The sequence below is a fragment of the Aptenodytes patagonicus genome, chromosome 20, assembly GCF_965638725.1.
Source record: "Aptenodytes patagonicus chromosome 20, bAptPat1.pri.cur, whole genome shotgun sequence".
NCBI classification, from domain to species: domain Eukaryota; kingdom Metazoa; phylum Chordata; class Aves; order Sphenisciformes; family Spheniscidae; genus Aptenodytes; species Aptenodytes patagonicus.
This window is the reverse complement of record NC_134968.1, coordinates 5,815,558-5,842,938: the sequence shown is the minus strand read 5'-3', so window position 1 is coordinate 5,842,938 and position 27,381 is coordinate 5,815,558. Positions and strand designations below refer to the sequence as shown.

Here is a 27,381-nt window from a genome sequence, read left to right as displayed (position 1 = left end):
ACATGAGGTTTCATTGTTGTTTTATTGCTGAGTCACTCAGCCTTGGAAAATCCTTCTGCAGAACCACAGAACAGTTGAGGTTGGAAGGGACCTCTGGGGATCATCTGGTCCAACCCTGCTGTGCAAAGCAGGTTCACCTAAAGCAGGTTGCTCAGTGCATCAGCCACTCCTCCCAGTTTTGTGTCATCTGCAGACCTGCTAAGGGTGCACTCCGTCCCATCATCCAGGTCATTAATGAAGAGGTTAAACACCACCAGTGACTAGCCTCCATATGGGCTTTGTGCCGCTGGTCACAACTCTTCGAGCCCAGCAGTTGAGCCGGTTTTCAGTCCACCGTGCTGCCTGTTTACCTAGTCCGTCTTTAATCAGTTTTTCTACAAGACTGTTATGGGAGACAGTGTTGAGAACCGTATTACATTTGAGATAAACATCCACAGCTCTCCCCTCATCCTATGAGCTAGTCATCTCATTGTAGAATGCTATCAGGTTGGTTAAACACAATTTCTACTTCATAAATCCGTGCTGACCGCTCCTGATCAACTTCTCGTCCTTCATTTGTCTGGAAATGGTCTCCATAATTAGTTGCTCCATCACCTTTCCAGAGACTGAGGGTGAGGCGGACAGGCCTGTAGTACCTGGCTTCTCCTGCTTGCCCTTCTTGGAGATAGGGGGGACACTTGCTTTCTTCCAGTCCTCGGGAACTTCTCCTGATTGCAATAATCTTTCAAAGAGAATTGAGAGTGGCCTCGCAATGAAGTGGGCCAGCTTCCACAGCGCTCATGGGTGCATCCATCAGACCCCAACTGCAATTCAGTCTTCAGTTCAGATTCATTTCAACAGCTTCCTTTCCCCAGTCATTCATGAACACACTGAACAGCAGAGAACTCTGCGACCCTCCTCCACTGTGAGTGTGGACCAGCTATTCCTACTATTGTTCCCTCAACTATTTATCCAGCCACACATGACCTCTCCTCACATTATTAATTTCTTCACTTCCTTCAAGTCTCTATAATATGGGGGATGCTTGGGCGGTCTGCAGTCAATCTCTATGGTTTTAAGAAGGTGAGAGAAAAGACAGATGTTAGATACTTCTTAGCTGTCCTCCCCAAAGAAAGTGACACAGAGGTCTTTTTAGATATATGGAGGAAGAGTTAAGTGACCAGGTTCAGCCCCACTGGCCACAGGGAACCATGTGCTTCAGAGTGAGGAGCGAGCTTCATTTTATAATCAACGTTAGGCGGAGAAGACCCAGGAAAGCATTGGTCCACTTCTCCATAAAGAAGAAAAGCTAACAACAGAAAATGCTGAGTTCAAACTGCTAAATACGTTTTTACATGAATGAAGACTTCGTGTGTTATGTGGCAGCTAATGTTAATATCAGTGACAAATGGGCAAGAATAGGAAATAGGAGTAGGAAAAGAACAAGAGACAGCCCACGGGAGTATTAGGTATTTGCAGATTACCTGGGCATGAACTTCACCCAAGAGCACTCAGAGCGGGTGAAATCATCTCAAAGTCACTGAGAACTTGGACAGGATGAGTGAGACGCTGAGGGAAAGAAAGTAAGTGTCATCCATAATGTTATAAAAGGAAAAGGAAGGAAGCCACGGGATTGGACTAAATCTCGAGGGATTCCTTTCAACCTCAACTATTTTCCGATTGTGTGGTATAGACCTATCACAATAACTTAATTCCTGGAAAATTCTGGCACAATGTCTTTTTAAGTAGGTAGAAGAAAACAAGGATACAAGAAATAGCCAGAAGGAATTTATTAGATCAGACTGAAACAACTTCCCTCTAGGAAAGAGTAGGAGGTCACACACAGAGGGTTTGAGAAAACAAATAAAGCAATAGAGGTAGATTTAGACTTTCATTAAGATATAAGTAGGTCTTATACATCTTCACAAACATGTAGGAAAAACACAGGCTGAATGAAGTTAAAGGTAGAAGAGAAGTGGATGGAAAAAAAAAAACCACAAACTTTAAAGCACAAGAAAGGATCCATCCTGGATTTACTGGTATGTGGTGCTTTCATTAATAGCCTAGAAGATGGAACAGAATGCACCTATTAAATCTGCACATTACGATGCCAAGATCTACAAATACACTGACAGGCAGGATTAAATTCATTTAAAAATAATGTAATTTGATGCACAACTTTCCACATTGGGGTAGGAATAATTAACTGCATGTTGCAAAACAAAAAAAAAAATCATCATATTGAGGATTATAAACAGGCACATACACCAAGGCACAGACAAAACCTGCCCATTGATCTGGAATTGATTAGCACCTCAGTTACCATCCCCTGTTTTGGTCACCACACTTCTAAGCAGTGAAGAATGACCAAGGGAAGAAAAACAACAATGATTGGTGATCGAGGTTATGACTATGAGAAATGGTTTAAGAACCTGAGATGTAGCCTTGAGAATACTGAAGAGAAACACGAACAGACAAGTATGTAAAAGCCTCGTCCAAAAACATAAAATAAATAAACAATATATAATGAACTGCTGCAAGACTGAGAATAAACACTTGAAAAATTTTGACAGTAAAGATGCTCCAAGCAGTGGAATAGGCTGCCTTGAGAGGTTCTGGCATTTCTGTCACCTCAGTTACGGGTTAGACATGCCTGACACTGATTTTTCATTAAAATTATCCTATTTTAAGAATAGACTGGATGAGATCCTTTCCGTTATTATTCTTCTCTTATAGTATCTGAGTACTTCAAGAACATTAATGTATTAATTTTTAAGATACCTTAAAAGACAAGCCTCCACTTCACAGGCAGAATACAAGAAAATAATATCTGAGTATCTGCTAATTTGAATGTTCATCTTGTGTTTTGTTAATACTTCACTTTTAAATAGTGAGCTGTACTTCAAAAATACAGAGCACTGAAACCAATTGATCCCAAGAGGTCAGAGCACAAGTTAAGATGGTTACCAGGAAATAGAAATCACCTTGGAAAAGTCTGATTTAACATACTTATTGATGGTAACAGGAGAGGATGGAGAAATTGGGTTCCATTTCAATCTCTCAAAGGAATGTGATCTGTAACACCAAACATTTCTATACCTGTTATTAAACAGTAACAATGACATGTACATACGGAATCTGCTTTTTCAGCGGCCTCTACAACAACTAATGTGCCACCTAAGTCATAAAAATCACTTCCCTGCTGAAAGTCAAGATTGTGTTTCAATGCATGGAGACACTAGAGTGTTCTTTAAAAAGAAAAACAAGTTCAGTACTAGCATTTTCTTTTCAGGTCTGAGAAAACGCTTTTCAGTTTTGTTGAAATTTACAGCTCCAGGCACAAAATATCAAAAACTTTAGTCCAAATGGCTAAACATCTGTTGAAGTCGGAGGGGGGGTGGGGGGAAGAAGAGGGAAGAGTGTTATAATAAGTATTCAGCAATCTTAATGTTAGACAATGGCACAAGCCATTGAATGAGCTGAATTTAAAGCCTCAGCAGAAAAAACAGCATTTAACATGGATGTGAAAAAAGGGCTTATCTGCAGGAACAGTTTAGAAAAATATAATATTTATCAAATAAAAGGAGCTTTAGCTTGAGCAAGAGGATGCTTTGAACTGCAACAAAGAGTAAGCAAAACCAGTCTGCAGTTCACCATGAAGTTGCACAGCTTTACTATGAGCTGGACATCACAGAGATCTGGACAGGGCTTGAAAAGGAAGGCGATTCCCTAGAAACACAGCTTTTGTAGGGCTGTCTTTCAGAAAGAAAGTGACTGCTATCTTACCTCCATCGGTGCCCTGCAAGTGTAAAGTTCCTTCCTCAGAAGTATCATTCGTACAACAGTGAGGCCTCATGGACAGCACTAAAGAGGAGTGCCCCTTTTGTTTCAAGACACCTTCCTCAATCCTCATCCAGATCAGGATTTATTTCCATTTGGCAGTCACAAGATTATTAAGAGTCAAGCATTAGGTGAAAGATAACAGCACCGCCAACGTTCGTAATGCTAAAGAATCTCCAGTAAATGACTGCGAAACTGTAGCCTTAAAAGCAATCAGCTTAAATTGATGAAGGTCCCACTGTGGTTCAAAAGTGACCTTACCCCTACTGCCCACTGCCTTCCTCCTGCTGCCCCTGGCATTCATGTCGCTATGTCACATCAAGCCAACCAGGGAGCTGATCCAGCTCAATGCTAACCCTATAAATTTTTTTTATTAGTAGTATTTTTTGCTTCCAATTGTATTAGCTCTCTACAGAGCCATACAAGCCCAAAGCTACCACAGTAGAGGTGGTAGATATGCGTACGGAAAAAGCATGGGTAGGGAAAAGTAAATTGCCCCTTTCCAGGGCAGCAGGGAGCTATGGCGAGGTTTAATGACCAGCTGAAGTTGATCTAAGATTTCTTTTCTTGGATAAACCAAAGATTGTAGCATCAGAGTAGTATTTACACTGTTGGATGATATGGTTAACTAATGTTGATTTATATGCTCCAAACCCAGAACATTCCTTGGAAGTGCGATAAACCACACACAAATTGCAAGCAATTTTTGAACGGTCTATACAGCCTCTATGTAGTTACGGGACAGAAATATTTATTGCACTTGGCATGGAAGTTGCAGTCTGTGAGCACTGGGCAAAAAACAGAAATGGGTGAGCACCAGATAGCAAGCAAATTCTTTCTTTTCCTTTCCCAATAAATTATATACAAAGGTGAACAGCTGTCACACTGACATTTCAGATCTGAAATATAGTTAAGAGCAAGTTATAACTAAGGCAAAGAAAATGAATGTCAGAAAGTTTTGTTTTTTCAAATTTCAGATAAGCTCCTTAGCCCTAGGGTTAATCGGAGAGCTAGAAAGCTCTGTTTGGAGTCTAACTTCTTACCAGAAAAATGTTTCTTTGTGTAGTATGTGTGTAAACACGCACAAGTAAGGGTATATGTATTTATATAAATAATACGGCACACCTTTAATTCATTGCCCAGGGTAATCAAAATACTAGTGGTCCTTCAGAGAATCTTCTTCCTGTATTAAGCAACACCAATTAACAAGAGGAACCATCTGAGCAGCATACCCTGCAAAGCAGCTCCACAACCTCACCCTGCAGTCAGCAAGGTTTCCGACCTTCTCCAGAGGTACCTGTTGGAGATGTAGGTCCTCCCATGGCAAAGTTAGCTGCTGCACATTGTTACCAAAGAGTGCCCAGCTGCCAGGTTAATTCAGCTAATGATAATACCAAGGGAATGTAATCATAGTCTGACAGATGACTGCTTAACATGCTGCCAGATTGCATGCAGCCAGGGAAGTTGAATAGGTGAAGCTATAGCAAAATGAAAACAAGCTCTAATTATCTCTAGTCTACTAACATATTTCTCATCACAGTCCAGTAACACTGATGAGAATTCCCAAAGTCTAAATCTTTTGCCTTCACATATGGTCACAGCTAAGGACTCTCTACTGCAGCCATGAATATATATGATAGTTGCTTCAAAAGGTAAAAATATTTCAAGTAAGGGATGCCGGTCCATCCAAAAGCCAGCTGTCAGCAACATTTCTGAACTGGACACAACAGAGTACCTAGGTAAAAGCTTTTCTTTCCATAGCCAACACTATTTCTCTCATTTCCTCTCTCTGCAGAGCAGCTAAATATTTAACAAATTTAAGCATTTGATATTCTCAAGCAGAGGCAGAGAAGTTATGACTTGCTCGCAGCCACAAAAACCAAGAGAACCAAGATCAACCCCCAGAAGGCCTTGGCTACCAGATCGATACGAAGTAAAAAGGCAGGAGAGAGAGAATCATGCACTAATTGGATTTAGCCTACAGGGTTTCTTCAGAGTTTCTCCATAAGTGTTCAAATCACTAAGAAGAGACCTAACGCACCTCACAGGGAAGTTAACTTTAACATCAATTCCTCAAGCACTGGAAACGGACACACTTTACACAGCCACACACAAACAGGACCTGTTTTGTAATCAAAATCTTGATCGCTTCATTTGTGGGGAGAGGGAAGGTGGATCAAGAAATATAAACATACACAGAAATTATACAGCTACAGATTCCAAGTTTAAATATGAACCCACAGAAATTACATTCAGAGAACGAGGACCAGCTATAACATCCCCAGCCACTTTATGTGACAAAATAAGATATCTGCAGCTGCATATTGCTTACTAAAAATTAAAACCAGTACCGTTTATCTGCCTGCCCGCACATGTTTACAAAGTAATGGGACTGCCTCTCCTTCCCCCGACCCAAAAAAAAAAAGTTATATTTAGAATCTGTGCTTTTATTTCACAAACTCCAAGACGTGCCATGGCCTGTGCATCCTCTCCAGCATTTCAAATCTGACCAAGCATAGATCACACAAGATACTTTATTTATTGGGCTAACACTGTGAGAAGGACATAGGTTTATAGTGCAACTGCCAGGACAACAGATATTTAATATATAAGGCAGGATCATTAAGACAGAATTTCCTTTGACCTATATAGACAGCCCATAGCCAGTAAGTCAGGAATAGGAGCATTCAGACTCACTGCTATGAATAGACGAAGCATTCAGAAGAATAGGGAGCATTTGAGTTCCAACAGAAAAGTATTCAACTAAATCCTGTATCTCATTCATTCAGACATTTCACATACAGTGTTGAGTATTCATGTTGTTTCTTTGTCTCTCCTTTCTAGCCAAGTGTCCTGGTTTCGGCTGGGATGGAGTTAATTTCCTTCCTAGTAGCTGGTACAGTGCTGTGTTTTGGATTTAGGATGAGAACAATGTTGATAACGCACCGATGTTTTAGTTGTTGCTAGGTAGTGCTTACACTAGTCAAGGGCTTTTCAGCTTCCCATGCTCTACCGACTGGGAGGGCTGGAGGTGCACAAGAAGCTGGGAAGGGGCACAGCCAGGACAGCTGACCCCAACTGGCCATATTGACATTCCATACCATGGGACGTCATGCTCAGTACACAAACTGAGGGAAAGCTGGCCGGGGGGGCCGCTGCTCAGGGACTGGCTGGGCATCGGTCGGCGGGTGGTGAGCAATTGTACTGTGCATCACTTGTTTTGTGTATTATTATTATTATTACATTATTATTATTGTTGTTATTTTATTTCAATTATTAAACTGTTTTTATCTCAACCCACGAGTTTTTCTCACTTCTACTCTTCCAATTCTCTCCCCCATCCCACCAGGGGGGGAGTGAGCGAGCGGCTGCGTGGTGCTCAGTTGCCGACTGAGGTTAAACCACGACACCAAGTAACAAGAGACATTCAGGAGCAACAGAAGAAAAGGCTTTATTAGTCTATTAGAACCCTAAGCAACTGCCATGTTATAGCATCATAAGGTTGTTAGTTTATATCCAGTCTTTACAAACCAGAAACAGGCCTGCATCCTGAACCCCAGCCATACTTCTCCAGATCATACTCACCCATTTGCTCCACAATTTCGGGTGGAAAAACTCGAGAAGCAAAAGCTCGTCGGAAAATATCTGAGAATTCTTTGTCAAGGCCCCCAATGCCCATTTTCTCAAAATTCCAGTCTGGGTTGATGATTGACTGGCGGTTCTCCTTGGTCTTTGATTTACCTGCAAAAAAAAGAAATTGTTTCAAACACGTAGCACAGCAGAATTACAGCAAATAGAAGTACAAACACCAGAACGGTTCTACCAGGTCAGACCCATGTCCAGCTAACTCAATGCTTGGTTTCAAACGTTAGCCAGGAGGACGCACTATGACAAGGATGCAAAGGCAGTCAGAGACTCGGCTTACTTTAGTAAACTATTTTCCCAGCCTTCCAACCATCCTGTTCAGGGATTTCTCCTATGTATTTAAGAATCCACAGTAGATTTCTCTGCCACAATTTTACCTAGGTCCTGTTGGACCCATGTAACCTTAGTACCCAGACTGCCCTACAGCATCTGGCTCACCATGACTGCTACTGGCTGCACAACCAAACACCTCCTTTCATGTGTCTGAGCCAGCTCCTACCAGCTTCATTTCATGTCCCCCAAGTCTTATATCTGAAGGGACAGTAAACAGTATCAGTATCCACTCTCTTTCAGGCTACCTGGGATGATATTAGGCTTGTCCTGTATCCTCCTCAGTCGTGCCTTTTCCAGGCAGAGCAGCCCTCACTTGTTATTCCTTCCTTACGCAGCAGCTGCTCCACACTTGAGCATCCTTGTTCTCCTCTGTCTTCTCTATTTCTGCTACATCCTTTGACTAGAACTGCATCCACTATGGTTTATTTGTATCTTAAATACACGTACAAAATTATGCTGTGCTTCATTCACATTCTTTTATTAATAATATGTAATAATTCTTAACAACCATGCTTAACAATTCTTAACAGGGCTCAGGCTGCTACTGAGCATGGGTCCAGCATTTCCTTGAAACTATCATACCTGGGATCTTGGCCCAAAACAGCAAACATTTTTAACCGGTTAGAAGTGTTCTTCCTCCCATGCATCACTTTATGTTTATTCATATCAAACTTCCTCTGCCATTTTATTTCTGAGTCACTGAGCTCCGTAAGAGCAAGCTTTGTCACCTCATTACTCAGTCTTTTTTGCAGTTTATTCAATAATTATAGTGAAAAGCAAAGGCCTCAGCAGAGATTCATGCTGAACTCTACTGGCTCTGGCTGTTTGCTTCTACCCTTTCATCACTCATCTACTCATGCAAGGACCTTCTCTTACAGATCTCTGTTTAGTTTCTTTTTAAAGAAACTTTGATACGGAACTTTGCTGGAAGAGCTTTGAACAACAAGTAGACTATGTTAGCCCTTACCCCCAAGCTTTTTGATTCCTGTAATGAACTCCAGTGGCATCACAAAGTAGGACTGCCCTTGCAGAAGACAGGCTGACCCTTCCCAGTGTATCATCTCTATACAGGTATCCACTAATTTGATTCTTTATTACAGTTTCTGTTAATTTTTTCTGTACAGATTTCAGGTTCAAAGATCTGTAGCTCTCCAGACTTTCTCTGGAATCCTTTTAAAAACAGCCAACACATTCACCATCTTCCAGTCCTCAGATACCAGAGCAATTTTAAGCAAGGTTACACAAAACAACTATGAGGTCAGCTAGTTCCTTTACAACTCAGAAGAATAAAAGCCAGTCTTGGCAAACCACTATGGTTCATTTTGTCTGTTTGTTCCATAACCTCTTCTAGAGCTACTTCAAGTTCAGCCAGATCCCCGAAGCACAGGTTTTGTAGTCTCCATGCAACAGTGTAACCGTCCTCCTTTCCCTTTTGTTGACAAACCACACGACTTTTAGTCTTACAAAGCTCCTCATTCCCTTTCCAGAGAAGCTTTAAAGTACCAGGGCATTTAGGAGGTAGACAACAAGCACAAATGCTCCTATAAGAATACTGCTGAGATGCTGTCAAATCCATGCAGTCTCACCTTAAGTTTATTCAAGGGTATTTATAAACAAGCACTGACACTCTTGTCAGTTAGATCAACGCTTCCAAATGGCTTTCAGCAACATCACTTTGCTTAGCTACCAGAGAAACCAACAGTAATATAAAAACCCAGGGAGAAAGCGAAGACTGAAGGTTATCCTTAATTCATGCAGAAATTGGATGTCCTGTATTTTTAGATTTACACGGTGCTTTACAGGATTGGTCCTGGGGACCACTATCTCCCCTAAAAAGCCAGTCCTGGCAAACTGCAACAGTGCATTTTGCTGATTTGTTCCACAACCTCTTCTAGAGATACTTCAAGTTGAGCCGGATAATGAGTTAGCATCTAGAAGTCCAGTAAATACACCAAATAGAAGTTCTGTGTTAGCTGAATTAGACTGCTATTAATCTTGGTCTAAACACAGCTGGAATCAATACTTCAATTCCAAGAGCAGCAGAATAAACAAACAAGAACATGCCTCTAACTAACACATTAGGGACAACATGGTAGAATGTATAACCTATAGAACTAATATGTAGTACCATGCAAGGCAGCAGCGAGCATTTGGTTCACTGATTACTGTGTATTTATTATCTCATTGCTCCACTACAGTTTTTAGATCAAACGGCTCAGCCAGGGATGGTCCTCCTCCCGTAGAGCTTAGCCTACACCCCCCCCTTCTGGCTGCATCGGATCACAATAAAATTATTGCAGACTGAATTAAAACATCATTCATTGGTTTTATAACACATGATTTTATGCTAAGTAGAAGAAATAGAATTGGCTTTTTTTTTTTAATGATCACAATTCTTCTCTATTGAAAAAAATAAAGGCCCTTTATTGAAGGCAGTGCTCAGTGACACTTACTTTACTTTTATTCTCCTCTCTCAGAATTTAATTATTCACAACTTTACAATTCTCCAGAGACTAACAAAGCACATTAAGTAGCTCTGCCTCAGATCAATGAGGAGATTAAATAAAGCACCAATCTGACAGAAGTAAATTGAGGCATAAGCAACTCTTTTCTCTTGTCTGGAGGCAATGAAATTGAATCATGGTGAAGGATTCCTATTTCCAATCAATCAGCTCTCCCACAGGACCACTCTTCACACCTATACATGCTAGGAGGAAGATCCCAGGTCATTATATGGTTTTGAGTATTAACCAAGTAAAATATCACTGCTTGCTCTGATGCAATAAATTGGATTATGTTAATACTCACTTCAAGCTGTCCTATCAAAACACAGTAAAAACTAAACAGGCTGTAATCATGTAATCACAGGTATGAACTAATTGCCCATGCAAATTTCATTCGGTGCTCCTAAAATCTGTATCCTTGTTAATATGCTTAATTACAGTCATCTACAATTCAGCCTACGGACCTCTGGTGGGTTTTTTTTCAGTACAGATGACTGGCTGTGCTTTCAGATAAGATGCAAGGTATGTGGTTACACAACAGCCTCATGTCTCCTCATTTTTTGGAGCTACTGTAGCACGTGAAGCAGACAACTACAGAACATGAAGTCACAGCCTCGCATTTGAGGGAAGATTTGAGGGAAGATGCTGCACTTCAGGGCAGCATCAAAACTCAGCCTCTGCCATAAGCTTCTGCAATGCTGAATGAGTTGAATTCTGCTTCCCTAAGTGGCTACTACCCTCATATGTTTTATTTCTGTAACAAATACTCAAAGTACTGAGCGTTCACAGTCAAGCAGAGCTGTGCTTTGAAGCCTACTGCAAAAATAATATTAAAACTCAGCTGAGTACTCGACTGAGCGCTTATCGGAGCTGGCCGGGTTCACTGAACTCCCACTCACAGCAGCTTTCACCTGCCACTTATCTGCGGAAGAGCAGCAGCAAAAGGAGAAGTTTTCTTAGCTCACAGACTCTGGGAAGAGGGAACAAAATAGGAAAGAAAAATGAGAAAAAAGAAAAATAAGAGTGTCTGTTCAAGTGCAGGACTTGAATCACACCCAGAAAAGAATGCCTAGAGCCATATTATCAGCAAGGGAGGTATTTGCAACCGTAGGCTTGCTAAGTATCATCCACTTCATAACACTGATAAGAAAAGGAACAGCCAGACTAACAGAATGTGTATCTGTTCTGCAGGACAGCCACCATGGTCCCAGGGCACACACAAAGCCAACTGCAGGGAAGGGGCCCTCACTGCCCACTTTGTGGTCCAGGTCCTCATCATTCAAGCTGGTTGCTCTATGGGAACACACCAGATTCCTCCCTAGCCCTACACCAGCTTCTTTCTAAACGAGTACGTGGAAGACACGTCAATTATTCCCTGATTTCTTTGCTAGTAAAGTCTGAAATTGTACATAAAGATTTGTTTTGTTGAGGTTTTAGAAACTGTCTCTTTTTAAAAAAGCTCATAGCTTTGTTAATAATCTTGCTGTGTAAACAGTTAAAACAAACACACACAACAAACCCTCTGTGCTGTGTTTTCCAGCTGTCATCAGCTTCTGAAGAGCAGGACTTTCAGAAGTCAAGAAAATTGAAGTGTTCTTCAGAAGCTGTCTTCTCTCCTTGAAGGGGAGATCTCATTAGAGATGGGATTTTCAGAAGTTTTGCACTCACTTTGAAATTTTGGCTACACATTCAAGAAAGTTCTCAATTTCCTATTTCCCTGCTGTTTTAATTAAATTTAATTAAAGAGGTGTTGGCTTGTCAGTGTCCCTGAAAATATCATTCTCTGATCTTTAAAGAGTTAAAATATTCCAACTAGTTGCTGACTTTTGCTGAAGCTACTGTTCCATGGTGACTTTCTCATCTAGGCCTAGGAGTGCAGGTTAACGTCTCCACTTATCTAACTCAATTTGCTACTGTCAGAATCTCTCAAAGTCACACTCACCTCTTCTCCTCCTAGCTCTGTGTCTGTGTATTTTAGATACACCGTGGTGATAAGATGGTATAGAGACCCACAGAACTGCTCTAGTACGTTGGTCAGTTGTGGAGCTTCATACTGGGAGGACAGCGACTTTTATAGAGCCCCTGTTTAGAAGCAGCAAAGTCTACTGGAGGAATGGTGTCTTCTCAGTGCAGTGGTTTTCAAGAGAGTCCTGAGCATCTACAAACTGATTTCTAAAGGGCGTGACAGGTTCCTAAGGGATCAAATCCAGTCATCTGCTAGTTTAAACAGATACCTGGGAGACATTTTGAGATGCAGTTTCTAATGGATTAGGTCAACTGATGTAACCAGAAGAACAAACTTTGAGGCATACAAGTCTCTGAGGCCTGAAAAGCAGCAAACTTCAAGCGTTAGTTATCTCTTTGTATACAGTGGCACTTACCGATCAGATTGAGAGAGGAGTTCTCAGCTTTTTCAAAGGCAACTTGACTGTTTCCAAGAACCAAACCAACCTCAATCTGCAAAAGGGAGGGAAACAAATAATTACATTAAGCTATTAGGCTCAACTTCAGATTGCCTCTTAGGTATCTCCAAGCACATCTCAGAAGGCAAAAAACAGCAGCAAAAGCTCCACTACAAAATCATTGGGAAGAATGTGAAATACCAACACCTCCTCTAAAACTAACAACATTGAATGCAGGAGCTCATCAAGTATAATAATTTGGCTTTTTAAAGTTATTTGTTTAGTTCAAAAACAACCATTTTATTTCAGCAAGATCTAGCAAGCAAAGAAGAAAATAAAATCATGTACTTTCTACAGAAGGAAGATAAAAACTGGACATATCTGGAAGACAAAGGCTCCACAGAGAAGGTTTCCATGAACTAGTACATAAAGACCAGAAGATATCCCTTGTATCTTCCCCAGCTCTGCATTTTCGTGGGTGCAACTCTAAGCTCCCAACTACACAAGCACAGGAGACTGCATTAAACTGAAAACAATGCTCCTTATCTTCTCTGATGCAAAAGAAGCAGCCAGATGAAACAAACGTGCAACTTTTCCAAATACAAGTAACCTAAATTCCTCCTTGTAGCAAGATCTGACCAGTACTTGAATCTCTGCAGTCCCTAGGGAATGAACATGAATTCTTGTGAGCCTACCTTCTGCTTTTTGCTTGCTCCAGACTCTCCTTTGAGAATGCTGGGGTCCATAGCTTCCATGTCCTTTACCAGCAGGCCAAAAAGTTTGTCATTAAAGCTGAACACAAGCTGTGGAAAGAAAAAACAGAAGGCGATTTTAACTCATTAAAAAGCTAAGAAGGATTTTGACAAGGCTACTAAGATTTGAAGAGAAAGAGACCTGAAGACTAAGTTTATGACCCAACAAATTCCACGTAGTTTTTACCCTGTAAAGGTCTGGTGGACTGAACGTGTCCTTTTCATGTCCCATACTTAAGAGTAACAGATCAAAAGTAGCAGAACATGAAGTCAATTGGAAAAACTCAAAGAAAAATTCTCCTTCCAAGAAAAGCTTCTCTTTCCCCCCCTTTTCTCCCTGCCTAGATGTTCTATATCATCTCTTGACATTTTTCTCTCACGTTAAATATTGGTGCTAGGGAAGGAGAACAATTTAGCTCAAATCTTTTCAATCTTTCACATTCCCGTTTGACAAGGGTACCTCAAAAATAGTGCTAGAGTAATGAAAGACATAAGGAATATTACAAGAAGTAGGGTCCATCCCATAGAAAAGCAGGCTGTCTCTGCACAATTCCTTTCCCCCAAGATTACATTTGCAACTGACTTAAGATTCAGACCCTGCAAGTTGTAAACTACTATGAGAGACAGACCTCGACCTGCCCTGAGAATATGACAAACCAGAGGCTATCGCAGATGTTCACAGGGGCAGAAGCCCATCTGCTGCAGAGCTGAGAAGGCTCAATTATAGGGACATCAGCTTTCAGAAATCCCTAAGTCAAATGTTTCATACCTCTTTTACTACTGGAGTCCGTGGAGTAGCCATAAATGTTACAATAAAATACACTGCACTTGAAAGGTGCTACTGAGAATTAATTAAAACTGGTGTTCATTTTGATCTTATATAGAAGGAAGACAAAAGTTACTTCTCAAAAGATTCCAGGAGCTGCCATGCTTATATCCAACCAGGCCACAACAGAGAGAGAACCCAGCTCTCCCAAGCCTTGGGATTTTCCTCACAAAGAAAGACAGATTTCTTTAGATAAGGAAAAGGTAGATTTTAAACCACTCTGCTCATGCTCTCAGTGAAAGTCACAATGGTTCAACTTTTCATAAAGAAACCATTCACACAATAAACAATTTCTGCCTATTAGCTGTCCTTTGCAGCACAGTCAGTACCTAGGCATTCTTCAGTATTTTACATCACTGTAGTACAAGCATGCGCATGTTACTTAAGAACATTTTAGCCTTAAAAAACAAAAGAAAACCCACACCTGCTGGCCTACTGAGAAGGCTTGGCTGTTGAACTGCTGGATGAATTCAGCCGCCATCTTGTCTGTGTCATAGGGGTTGGAGTCAATGTTCTTCTTCTGCAGAAAATCTATCTCAATTGTCATTGTGCCAATACACTGCTTAGCCTTGTCGAAAGTGTATAAGGAAACTGTTAAAAAAAAAAAGAAATAGCACATTTCAGAACAGCAAGGTCCCCCCACAATATATTAAACATACTATAAGTTTGGCAATACATGTTCTTCCATTCAGAATGAGTACTTAATAAAACTGAATATATTATTTCTGATAGAGACCCTTATTCCTCTTACATACATGTTCTACTACAAGATCAAAAATACAGCAAATTTATCTCCACTGAAAATACCCACATTTCTTTAAAAACTCTAATAGTCTCCTTTAAAACAGCTCAAACACCATACAAGCTTTGAGGGATGAGGACAATGAAAGCAAATTCATACATGCTGTAGTACCATGATAGCTATACCTACATCTAAGGGTTTGGAGGACGTCTTCAGAAAGCCCAAAAGCAAGCATTAAGAGTAGTCTTGCCCAAAAAAGCAATGACAAGAGGTCATAACTGGTTTTCTGCAGTAACAGATTGACTAGCTCTTCTCCAGATTAGGTAGCAGAAAGTTAGATTACCTGCAAATTCAAGTGCACTAATATAATCTATCAGGTTTTTTACAGCCCAGAATGAAGCATCAACTACCCTTTGTCTCTGACACAGAAGAAATAGCCCCTACCCCAGAGATGCACTTGGGCCAATCCTAACATGCCCCAGGCTACCTTCAGTAATGCAGAATCAATTGAACGGCCCTTGAAAGGGGACAGAAAGCAAAGTGGCATGGAAGGTACTTCACAGTCATTGCCAACTGCACCTAATCCACACAGGTCTCAAGTTGCATCATGTCAAAAACAAGAGGCCACTTAGGGCTGTTGCTGCTGGAGGAAAGAGGATAGAAAGGAAAGAAGAGCATGGTCCACAACTTCAGGGATACTGCCTCAGCACAATTGATCAGAAGGACAGCATCTCACAAAGCAGACAGTCCTAATAATTCACAAACCAGACTGCAGCGAAGCACAGAAGCAAATGTTTCTCCAGAAGACTGAGGAACATTATAGATTTGCTTTGAATCTTGAGAAGAAAGTCTCATCTGATACAGAAGTCACAGCTAAGGACAAAGTAGTAGGAGGTGAATAAGGGAAATGTACTTCACGCATAACCTACTATTTCCTATCAAGCCTCTTGGCAGTAGGATGGTTCCAGAATAAACCTGCAGACTCCTGGGAAGACGTGACATAAAAACAAGCATCCAGCATGCTATGATACATGATTCGTTCAAGTTAAGAGAATAAAGAGAGCCTGTCTCTTGCTTAAGTTGTTACCAGATGACACATAGGTCATCACGGCATGCACATTTAATGTCCTTCCTGGTATAAGAATAGGCCACCTAGAAATGAGCTGCCAAAGAAAGATCTTCCAGGAAATAGGGATAAAGATGAAACACTAAACCACTTCCTGAATTGAGGTATATCAACTAGTTCCTTCAAAAAGGGATATGGCAGCAGGGTTATCATATAAACCATAGCTAATGAAGGAGGAACTTTGGTCCTGCAAGGGCACAACAGGAGTTCTTCTTACCTTACAGGTCACTTCAGGGCAGTTATTTCCTTTTACTTGCCTAATCTCAGGGCTTTTTCAAACAAAAGCTTCCGGAAAGAATATCAGTCCCTGGATCCAGTCCCATCACAGAACTGAGGCGTCAACTGAATATGAATAGTCCTTACATCAAGGACTGGATGCTGGGGATGTCTGGTACAAAGGAGAACAGTAATGCACCACTGGGGATGCAGTCCAGTAAGCAATACACAGCACCAGCTTCAAAAGCCTGTTAACGTCCCAGAAACAGAGAGGCAGGCCGAGAAGGTAGCAGCGATCTCCCGGAGCCGAGAACGCAGCTGAGGCAGCCGGCCTCCGACTCCAGGGGTGCATCTCCAACTGTAACATGGGAGCTGATGAAGCTGAACCGCACTCAAGGCAAGACAACTGCATCCACTCAAGGCACTCAACCTTTCCACAAAGGCAAATTTACAAGATTCACTCACCTGGAAAACCTTTACCATATCATTAGGGGCTCAACGGGACTCAGCTTCACTATACCACTAAGCAGTGGACTGCATTTAAAACTGACATTTAAAACATAGTTTTCACATTATTAGGGGAACAAGACAAAAAGAGAGCTCTGGTAAATCACTAGCTTTACGAATGCTTCTCCCTACCTGCAGGATAGCTTTACAAATCCTTTATACTCAGCAGGGAGTCATATGACATTTAGTCACTCTGCATAAAATTACTGCATTATTTTTCTTAATACATGTTCCCACATAGTTGGTAAGTTTATAGCAAGGTCTAGTACAAGTACAATCACAAATCTGCTCTAACAGCTAATCATGCTGAATATTAGTGTTTCTTTCCCCAAATAACTTTAGTACTAAAAAGCATTTATCTGTAAGCCAACTGGCACATGTTACTGACCAGCAACCAAACAAGGGTGAGAAACAAATTAATTTAGGGGTCTTCCCCCCTCACTATAGGTTATTCTTCAGTTTAAAAAATAAAACAAAACAAAATCAGCTAGCAAAAACAAATGGCTTCCAAGCAAGCTCTGTGAAGCATCTAGTTGTGTAGAGGCAAACAGACCCACTCTAGCTTGTCACTACAAAGAGAGATCCACAAAGACATCAGACTTCACACTCAAGTGAAGTGATTCATGCCCATGGACTTGCCGAGACCAAAGGAGCTGAGAAAACAAACAGCCAAGGAGTGAGCTTCCCTAATAGTACCTCACATCCACAGCTGTACCACTTCTCAGTCTAGGTCCTACTCACTTTTTGACACAGGATGCAGTCATCAGCTCTGCCCACAATCCTCAAATGAGAGGAGAATTCCTTGGAATCACTGTAAACACCTCAAATGGCAAAACAGTGGCCTAACAAACAGTTTGCTCCACGTCAATGACCATGAGCCAGCCAACCACTACAGCAGGCTTCATCACAGCAAGCTGGTCAAAGAAAAGGATGAGATGGCTGCCCCCAGGAGCACAGAGGGAATTCCTGATAGTCAAAACAACAGACATGATCCGTTACCTTGAAGAACATGAAGACCCTCCTATAACAACAGCTGCTGCCGGGAGTTTGGTCAATACTCCAGAAGCTGCAGACAGACCAAACAGCAGCACCTATAACTGACAGTGATGGCAATCGTTCATAAACCAGAGGTAACAGTGACAGACAGCACGAATAAATGAAAGATAGAGCATGCACGCTGAGAGACACAAATCAGTCTCCTCTTTGAACATCTGTATTCCAATTTCAAGTCTTAATTGAGCCTGACGAGCCTTTGCCAATGTTCAATTTGTACAAATTCAAGATGGCATCCCTTTCCTTTCATTATACTGCAGAATATTCTGGTCAGTTATTGGTGAAAACATCAGTGCTACTCACAAAGCTCATCACTCCAGCTACCCAGAGCACACTGCTGGCTTTTGGCAGGCCTTAGCACTAAAACTTCCCCATTCTCAATACTCAAATTTAGATGCCAAGAATATCCTCAACAACAGCTGTTTTCTGTTAGCTGATAAGTGTTCTCCAAAGCCACAAGAACCAACTATCCAGGACGTGTTAAATGTTCACATCTGCATGTGGACACTGATGTCCCATACAGAGCTATGCTGATATACTAGCAGACGTCTGAAGGTAACAGTCAAAACAGTCCTCCAGTTTGAAAATGTGAAGAGACAGAAAGCCTGCAGGTACGAGAGCAACTCCCTTTCACTAATGAGGGCCTCACATTACCTGAAGAGGGGATGAAGATCTGACATTTTCCAATTCAGTTTCACTTCAGTATGGACACACTGAATTCAGCTTTTATAAACATACATCATGATCATGCTGCTGTCTGACTTACCATCTATCTCTTGTCCGATGGAAAGTCCAGCCCATTTTCTCTGTAAAAACAAGACAAAAAACTTCAGAAAGCCTGTCCTTCAGTAGAACAAGTGCCCACTCAAAGTCAGCACCCTCACTCAGAAAAACAGGCTCCCCCATGAGAACCTTAAGCAGCAGCAAAAAAGGGCAGAATGGGATCTTACAAAGACCCCCAAATTAACAGGAAACAAGTCAAAAACACGGAATCATTTCTATTAATAATTCTATTTTCTGACCTCAGGAGGTTGTTCTGTCCAACCTCCTTTATGTTTTTGGTCACCCCACCATCTTGGAGGCAGAAGTTACCATCCTGGATAGGGCTTTTTGTCATTCTGCTTATTTTCTACCAAAGCTCAAGTGCTGATCACGCAAGAGGTAGTGCAACAGGCAAGAAAACCTGCTATACACTCCACCATAATTTTAAAAGCTTACATGTATATAATAGCTGTAGGAAATAGCTGTAACGTGCTTTAAGTTATAAAATTACCTAAAACAAAACTTGTTCAGAGAACTAGTAAGAATGGAACTGTTCAAATCCTTTAGGTCCCCCCAAATTCCTCTAAAAAGATTTGTGCAGCACAGAACTGCATGAGAAGTGAGAAATGGTTAAATAATTATGCGACACGAAAATTTATGACCTTTACTATGCCAAAAGTTCTGGCTTGATAATTGCAAAAATGGTACTTTTCCAGTGGCCCCTGTGCTACAGATTGGCTAGTGTGTATTTACAGTCCACATCTCAGGCTATGCAGTATTCACAGTCTCTCAAATATCTAAGCCTTAGAGAGGCATGAATCACAAAAATATGTAAGTACCATTACACAAGGCTCTGGTAAGATTGCATTTGAAATGCTGTACTTAATGGTCATTTATGTTTGGCTTTTTATCTGGAAGGAACAAGTCTGGGAGAAGGAATACAACGGCCTTTTATAAAAAAAATGAAAATTTCCCCCTATATGTCTTCTCCAATATGTTCATGGTTCAAGCTTAAGGAAAGAATACGCTTGACATAAGAGATCAACCTGTTAGAAATCAAAGCCCAGAGCAGGAAGTCTTACGTGTACTTACTGGTATTCCCAAGACAGAGAAAACAAATTATGTTTCCATATTTAATCTCATGTTTCACAGCCTCCACTGTTTACCTGCAAGGCCAGGAAGAAGTCTCCCCCTCCCTTGACACTCCAATCGTTCAGCGAAAGATATCCTAAACTCACCTTCACCTGAAGTACCAGGCACTGGCGACCACCAGTACAAGAACGGTGGGCAGGCACACTGGTACTCCTGCAAACACTGGGCTTTGCTTAAACCCTCCAGGTTAAGCCTTTCACCAAATTTCAGGACAGGAAGGAAAGCTGTCCAAGTTCTGCTAGAAAGATTAGTTAGGATCTTCTCTGTGGCAAGAGATATAGCTCAATTCCTATGTTCATTTGGGTGTCTTCTGCCAAGAAGTTTGTCATCACTGCATGGCCCTTCGTCTTTCGGGCTCTGCAGCATACAAAATTTTTCATGGCTTTTGGTATTTAGGCCTAAGACTCTTAAGATTATTACAGAATAAAGGTGGTCAAGAACTTCATGTGCATAATGAATGCACAACAGACTTTCTTGGAAGTCTTAGAGCCTAAGTGCACATCACATGACCCTCCGTCAACACATGAGGGAAACACACTTTTTGTGTAATGCTAGTTGCAATTATCCAAGGCTTCAGGAAATACTGGAAATTGAATACTAACACCAGGAATACTCAAATGAAACATTTCTATACCAGCAGCTGTAACACTTGCTACCATAGTTACTTTTTAGGGGTAAGCAACCTACCTCATTCCTTAGCAGAAGGCCTCTCCCGGGTCTACAAATAACTACCGGAACCTACAAAAATCAACCCTAGACCATGAATGCATCTACTTTAACCCTGCGATACAAATATCTTCTACTGATAACTGTTTTTCAGTTTGGGCATCACAAATCATAACTAGACATATGGTTAACATAGCATCCTCTTCACTCACTCATCCAGACAAATCTGAATTTGAACAAGACATCAAAAAGCAAAAAGAAGTTTTGGGGCCTATGTCAAGTCATCTGTTGAGGAAATAAATTTTGTGTTAGCAGGAAAATATGATAGCATTAAATCAGTGACCATGGTTGTTGCAGTTTTACGTTATGCAACTCACTGTGTAAGCCAGTTAAAGGCTACAAGATTAATTCTTCTATTTAGAAGCTAACTGTATCAATTACTTACTCTAACCATCATTTAACACGTGATAACTCGACTTAATTAAGAAAGAGGAGACAAGTTAAATCTATTTTATGCATTACATTGCACTTTTCATCTAGAAATACTAACAATGACTGAATATAGTCAATAAAACTTCCTGCCGGTCTTTAAAAGAGCAACACAGCAAAGAAAACCCTTTAGCGTCAAGGGAAACCAGGGAACAATAAAAATACACAAAGAATAGCAGACACTGCTTAGGCTTTTCTTTTTGAAATAGTTTGTTTCTGGTGTTTTTTTAAAAGGTTGAATTACACCTCTTCTAGTATTTTTATCCCACTATGCACTAAAAATAGATCAAAGTAATATAAGCAAGTTTGCTTCAGCTATAGTAAAAGTCTCCTTGCATTTTTGCTATCAGGAATCAAATTGGTAGCACACATTTATGCAGACATCTCCCTCCGATTAGAACAGTCATCTTCAATCCTATCTCAAAAGAGATTTTGCTTATTCTATAGCAAAACACTAAGTCAAACCATATAGTACCTGGGGCAAGCTGAACGCGATGCTGCCAGGAACAACTGAGGAATGGGTTCTCAGCGTGAAAATGTATTTGTGGTTGGGAGAAGTCTTCACAACAACATGTCTGGAAGAGAGAACAGTATTTTATTTTGATATATACCCAGCAGGATTTTGCATTGCTCCCAATGCTGCAAGAATTCAAAAGAAACAAGCCAGCTCATATCTGGTTCTATAAAGGAAAAAACAAAAAGCTTTAGACCTACACCATGATGCAGGCACACAGCAGTCTTTCACAGGAGTCCATCACCTTCAAGTGATATAATGCGATCTCAAAAGCCCAGCTGCAAGACATTGTACTAATAATTACTATTTACATTCCCCCACCAGTAGCCCTTTACCTCAGGAATTGCAATACACAAATGTGGGAGAACCAAACTGTAACCACAAAGACCAAGGCTGCTGTATCTAAAAATCAACACTGGTTTCACATCTCAAGCGTTTAACACCAAAGCATTAATATTTTACCCCAATACAAACAGTATACCCCAGCTGCGATTTCAACAAGAAATAGATGCAAAGCCTATACAAGTATCTTAGTATATTGTTTAGAAGTTTGATTGCAGAAAAAAAACAGAAGGAATTTTTGTACAAAAAGTAAAATCACATAGGCCCCGAGGCTGTTCCTCCTGTTTGCTAGTGACAACAGACCTTGGAACTCAGACAGCACTTGAAGACCAGGAACACTGTTATAAAAACAGAACAATACAGTCAGGGGCAGACACAGCAGCAGCAATTGCATGTGCCTGTCTGTCACTCTCAGAAGCTAAGCTGTCAGGAGCAAAGAGACTCAAAAGCTGCTTACAGTTATCCTCAGACTATGGCTGATAGCTCTTATCATGTCATAGGCAGACTTCTTCTTGGCATAAGAAAGCAAAACAAAAGGAAGATGGGATTTGTGTGCACTGGTGGCAGGGGAGATGGCGGAATCAGGTTCCACCTCATCATCTTCTTCACAACTCCCTGTACTTTAATTACCCACAGGGTATATGAGGTCACCAACTTATGCGACCTGTGGTGTTCCCCTCTCATCCATGGTCAGAAACTAAGGGCTAGATGAACTATGCTAACAGCCAAAGCCCACGCTCCTGGCCATCCTCCCTCCCTGGCAGTGAATGTATTACATGCACATATGCTCCGTATATTTTCATTTGCATATGCACAGTGAATCCAGCACCATCCAAAAGCAGATCTGCCACACACGTATACATTGGCTACATCGTGTATGCCTAACAGCTTCAGCCACATGGTAGGAAAAAACATATGGCCCTTTGAGACTAGAGGAAATGTGTGGCCAGCATAGCCAAAACCACTAGACATCACTAGCTTTAGCCCAAACAGACAGGGAAGCTTGCAAAACCTTTCCAGAAACTGCTAGCGCTTGATGGCATAGCAGGGTAAGAAAGCATTTTAAACGTATCACACAATGATACATACGTCCTCTGTCAGGTGGACCAGTGATTTGACTCTTCACTGGTTCTGGCCCTAAATCACCCATTAGCTGCCTAAAACCCCAGTTGTAGGACGTGCACCCTTCCTTTTCCTTCTCCTCCTGTCCCAGGTGTAAATCTAGAAACCTGTTATAGGTGGTATGGTTCCCTATAAATCTTACAGAGGGAGAGCAAGACATTTACTGGTGCTTCATGGTGATCCTGGAAGGTTTCTGAGGACTGGGAGAAAGCGGATGTCACTCCTATCTTCAAGGAGGATCCAAGGAACTACAGGCTGGTCAGCCTCACCGTAGTCCCTGGGAAAGTGATGGAGCAACTAATCCTGGAAAACAAATATATTAAAGGACAAGAAAGTGACTGGGAGTAGTCAGCATGGGCTCACAAAGGAAAATCATGCCTGACCAATATGATAGCCTTCTAGGATGAAATGGCGAGCTCTGAGGATGAAGGGAGAGCAGTGGATATCATTTATCTCAACATTAGCAATGCTTGCTACACTGCCTCATACAACAATCCTTACAGACAAACTGATGAAACACAGACTAGGTAAGCGGGCAGTGCAGTGGACTGAAAACAGTCTGAACCTCTGGGGCTCAGAGGGTTGTGATCAGCAGCATGAAGTCCAGCTTCAGGCAGTTCACTAGTGGTGTGCCTACCCCAGGTGTCCATACTGGGGCCAAAAATATTTGAACTCTTCAGTAATGACCGGGATGATGGGACAGAGTGCACCCTTAGCCAGTGTGCAGGTGACACACCTGCTGATTGTGCTGCCATTCAGAGGGACTTTCACAGGGTGGAGATATGGGCTGACACAAATCCCATCAAGTTCAATAAAGGAAAATGCAAAGTCCTCCACCTGGGGAGGAATAATCCCATGCACCAGTACAGGCTGGGGACCAACTGGCTGGAAAGTGGCTTTGCAGAAAAAGACCTGGGAATCATGGTGGACAACGAGTTGAACATGAGCCAGCAACATGCCCTTGCAGCAAAGATGGCCAACATCCCTGGCTGCATTAGGAAGAATGTTGCCAGCAGGCCAAGGGAGATGATCCTTCCCAGACTGAACATTGCTCCAAGGACTGTTTCATTTTAAATTGAGTAGCAGATAAAATACACAAGCTGTCCAGGAAGAAGGGCCTGAAATGAGGAGGCTTCCAGCACAGAGTGCATCAGCCTGAGTAATCCAAATTAATATCAATACACAACCAACTGGAAAGCAAGGTATTATGTTGCAGTGTTAGACAAACATGCCTGTAAGCAAAATACAAGTTCCAGCTATGATACTGGAATACCTCACCAAGAATACACTTGATGACAAGTAACACTACTAGAAGGAGCTCAGACAGTAAAAGACCCAAGATTAAAGTTTCTTAAGACTGAGATGGATCCTGAGCAGTGCACTAAGTTTGGCTCGAAACACAACAGTGACTTCAACGTCTGTAGATTCAGCATCTCTGCAGGAAGAAACAAACTCCACCACTGTTGGGTTTCACTTCAAAGAAGCGAAATGCAAGAAAATGAGGATACCTGATAAAAATACTGCGGGGGCAGGAGGAGTATCCACAGAGATTTGATACAAATTAAAATTACTACATTGGAGCATACCATTCACCAAAAACTTTCCCAGCATACCAGAAAGATAGCAGAGCCTGACAGCAGGCAAATGGATGCCAGGAAGAAAAAAAGAGGGGAAAAAAAAAACCAAGAAAAAAACAAATCAGCTTTCTGAAAGAAATCTCTAGCCAAGTGAGAAGATTAGGAAAGGTCAAATCCTGACAGGTTCTTTGAGAAAAATCTGCAAAAGGCACAGGAACAACCATGTTTCTTCTCAAAGGCAGAAGGAGCAGGTAGTCTCCAACAGGCTGTAAGCAACCTAAGTACTAAGAATGTTCAAAATAAGGCAATAACAGGAAAAACTAAATGCATTTTCCTACATTGATGTTCACCATGAAGGAGCTTGGAGAGCTCATGGAGACACACGGGGGAAATCTCAGCCTCCTTAACAGCTTCTGCTTATAAATGAACAAAAGGAACAATGAGTCACCAGGGCCAGCTATCTCACAAGAGCTCTAACAGATGAAACTGCTGCCCTAATTCATGTGTAAAGCCTTGCCTGAACCGATCAGAACCAAAACGTGGCTGTGATGCCAATTCTTAAGGGCTCCAGACAAGGCCCAGGAAACTGTCGGTTGGTAAGTCTGCTGGCCAGGCTGAGCAAACCAACAGAAACTATAATAGATAATATTAACCTGTGGGTCCATTAGTTTTTATGTTCATGAAGAAAGAGCATAGCTTTTTTAAGGGAGAGGATAACTTACATATCTATGCAAAGGTGCCAGTAAGCATATGAACAATATGGGCAGATATCCCTCTGGTGCATGTTTAGAAACCCCTGTAAATTATTCAGCAAGGCTCCTCAAGGGCTCTTCAGATAACTAAACTAGCATGAGATAAGAGGGATGGTCTTCCCATGTAAAAGGCAGGAATAAAAGGTAAGAACAATTAGTCAGTTCTCAGCATTAAAAAAAATTGCCATTGAGATACCCAGGCAGTGAAGGGGACGACAGTCTGGGAGGAAGCCAGGGCAGGGTGTTTCCAGCACTCGTTTCTCTCTCCAAAATACATTGGGAGTCCTCAAGATAGAAGTATGTCACAGGAACTTAAGCCGGTGGAACTTATCAAACCAACACAGTACTATAATAATGCATTGCATCCCATGAACTCATGCATCACAAAATGGTGACTCATACTTGTCCAACTTACAGGATGCAGAAAATGAAGCATGAAAAGATCTACAGTAGCATCTTGGGGATAAGCCATCTCACGGATCCAAGGTGAGATCTCCCAGCTCTAGACCATGAGCACCAAATGGAAGTGTTAAAGCAAAGCCCTTTGTGTAACTGTTACCAAAAAATATTCTGTGCAGCCAGTCATGGTTAGGACAATACAAACCAAATCTGCTGACTGCGTGCAGCCTACTGCAGCAGATCATAAGGATGGTCTTGCTCAGTATATCTGCAATGCAGCAGAATGACTACATCCTTCAGTAGTAGCTGAATATCATGATGTTTCTCTGTACTCTAGCCTTACACTTTTCAAAGCAATTTATAGCATCTGCTCACAACCAAACATATGCTGCTTTCTTTATGAGCCCCAATTTCTAGAAATAAGCAGCTCTCTCAGGGAGAATCAGTGCAGCCAGAATCACGGCCAGCCTGCTTACCAGGCAAGTCTCAGGACATTGTTTCCTGCATGCTTCCATACATGCGACGAAAGAGGGTTCTCAGAGTGAAAGGAAAGCAGCCAGCTGCTGCAGGGCTGGAAGCTGGGTCCCTCCAGGACATTCACATTTGAGGAAATTAACATTTTTATAATGTATGAGGTACAATGCTCAGTTCAGGTATTTTTGTAAGTCAATTACTTTGAAAAAAAATTACTTGGAGAAAAAACATCATTTGAAGATACCAGGACACTACCCTGTCCAAGCAGATACTTTCGCCTGCTTCTGACTGTAAAAGTTGTGCTCGTTTGGTGGTTTGTTGGTTTGTTTGGTTGGGGGGGGGGGGGGGGGGGTGTGTTGTGTTTTGGTAGTTTATACTACAGGTGAGCTTGTGAAACCACAGTTCAGTTAATCACTGAAGGGCCAGGACAGCTCTCCAGGGTAGCAGCACAGCAGGCTGACAGAACAAAAAGAGTCAAGTCTTAAAAACACACCGCTCCCTTGTTCCCCACAGTTCAGAGACACTTCGTTCTCCATCCTTAGCAGAATTCATCTGGGACTGGTATTTTATGCTAAGGCCCTAAGTGTATCATTCATATCTTTTTTGAACATTTTTTCCCATTTTTCAAACCCAAGCTCTTCCGCCTTCTGCTGCATGCGATGCTCTCTCTTTCTGCTGAAATTACTTACTTCTGTCTATAATCTACATATTGAAATCTTTTAGAGAGCCACCATACAGTTGCAGCAAAGCAAGGAAACTAATTATTTGAATTGGCTTCTTTTAATACAAAGCCTGTCTGTGGGCTGGGCTGAAAAATTAATGCGTTTTCTTCCTTTCTCACAAAAGTAAAATCCAGAGTCAGCTTCCATCAGTCACCACAGAACTGTAATTAAAGAACCCAAAATGTTGTGCCCACATTCTGGTTGTCTTCCCCTTTTGTTCTTGTGCATGAAAACCCCTAGAACAAGAGAAGGTTTCTACTGACTCTGCTCAGCACTCCAACACGATGTGAAAGTGAGCAGATGCCCCTAGTAACACAATTAAATGATAAAAATCTACTTGAAATAGTTCAAATATTCTAAGTATGTAACAGGAACAACAGCAAAAACAAAATGAAACAAAAAGATCAAAACAGGCCTGAAGTCCTTCATTAAAATAGTGATTATAATTAGTTAAGCAGATCCAGTTTCCAAGCAAGAAATGCTTC

The 27,381-nt window shown here is 41.4% G+C and overlaps 1 protein-coding gene across 2 annotated transcripts in view; it reads right to left on the bottom strand.

Annotated features, from left to right (window-relative positions):
* NSF (N-ethylmaleimide sensitive factor, vesicle fusing ATPase) overlaps positions 1-27,381 on the bottom strand; it is an 81,534-nt gene that overhangs the window by 41,679 nt on the left and 12,474 nt on the right. For both annotated transcript variants that reach the window (XM_076356560.1, XM_076356561.1), the window contains exons 3-8: positions 21,470-21,569; positions 18,692-18,731; positions 14,706-14,872; positions 13,399-13,506; positions 12,683-12,758; positions 7,405-7,560 (exon numbers count right to left, since the gene is read on the bottom strand). In XM_076356560.1, the coding sequence (XP_076212675.1) occupies positions 7,405-7,560; positions 12,683-12,758; positions 13,399-13,506; positions 14,706-14,872; positions 18,692-18,731; positions 21,470-21,569 (647 nt within the window). The remainder of the gene's footprint in view (positions 1-7,404; positions 7,561-12,682; positions 12,759-13,398; positions 13,507-14,705; positions 14,873-18,691; positions 18,732-21,469; positions 21,570-27,381) is intronic.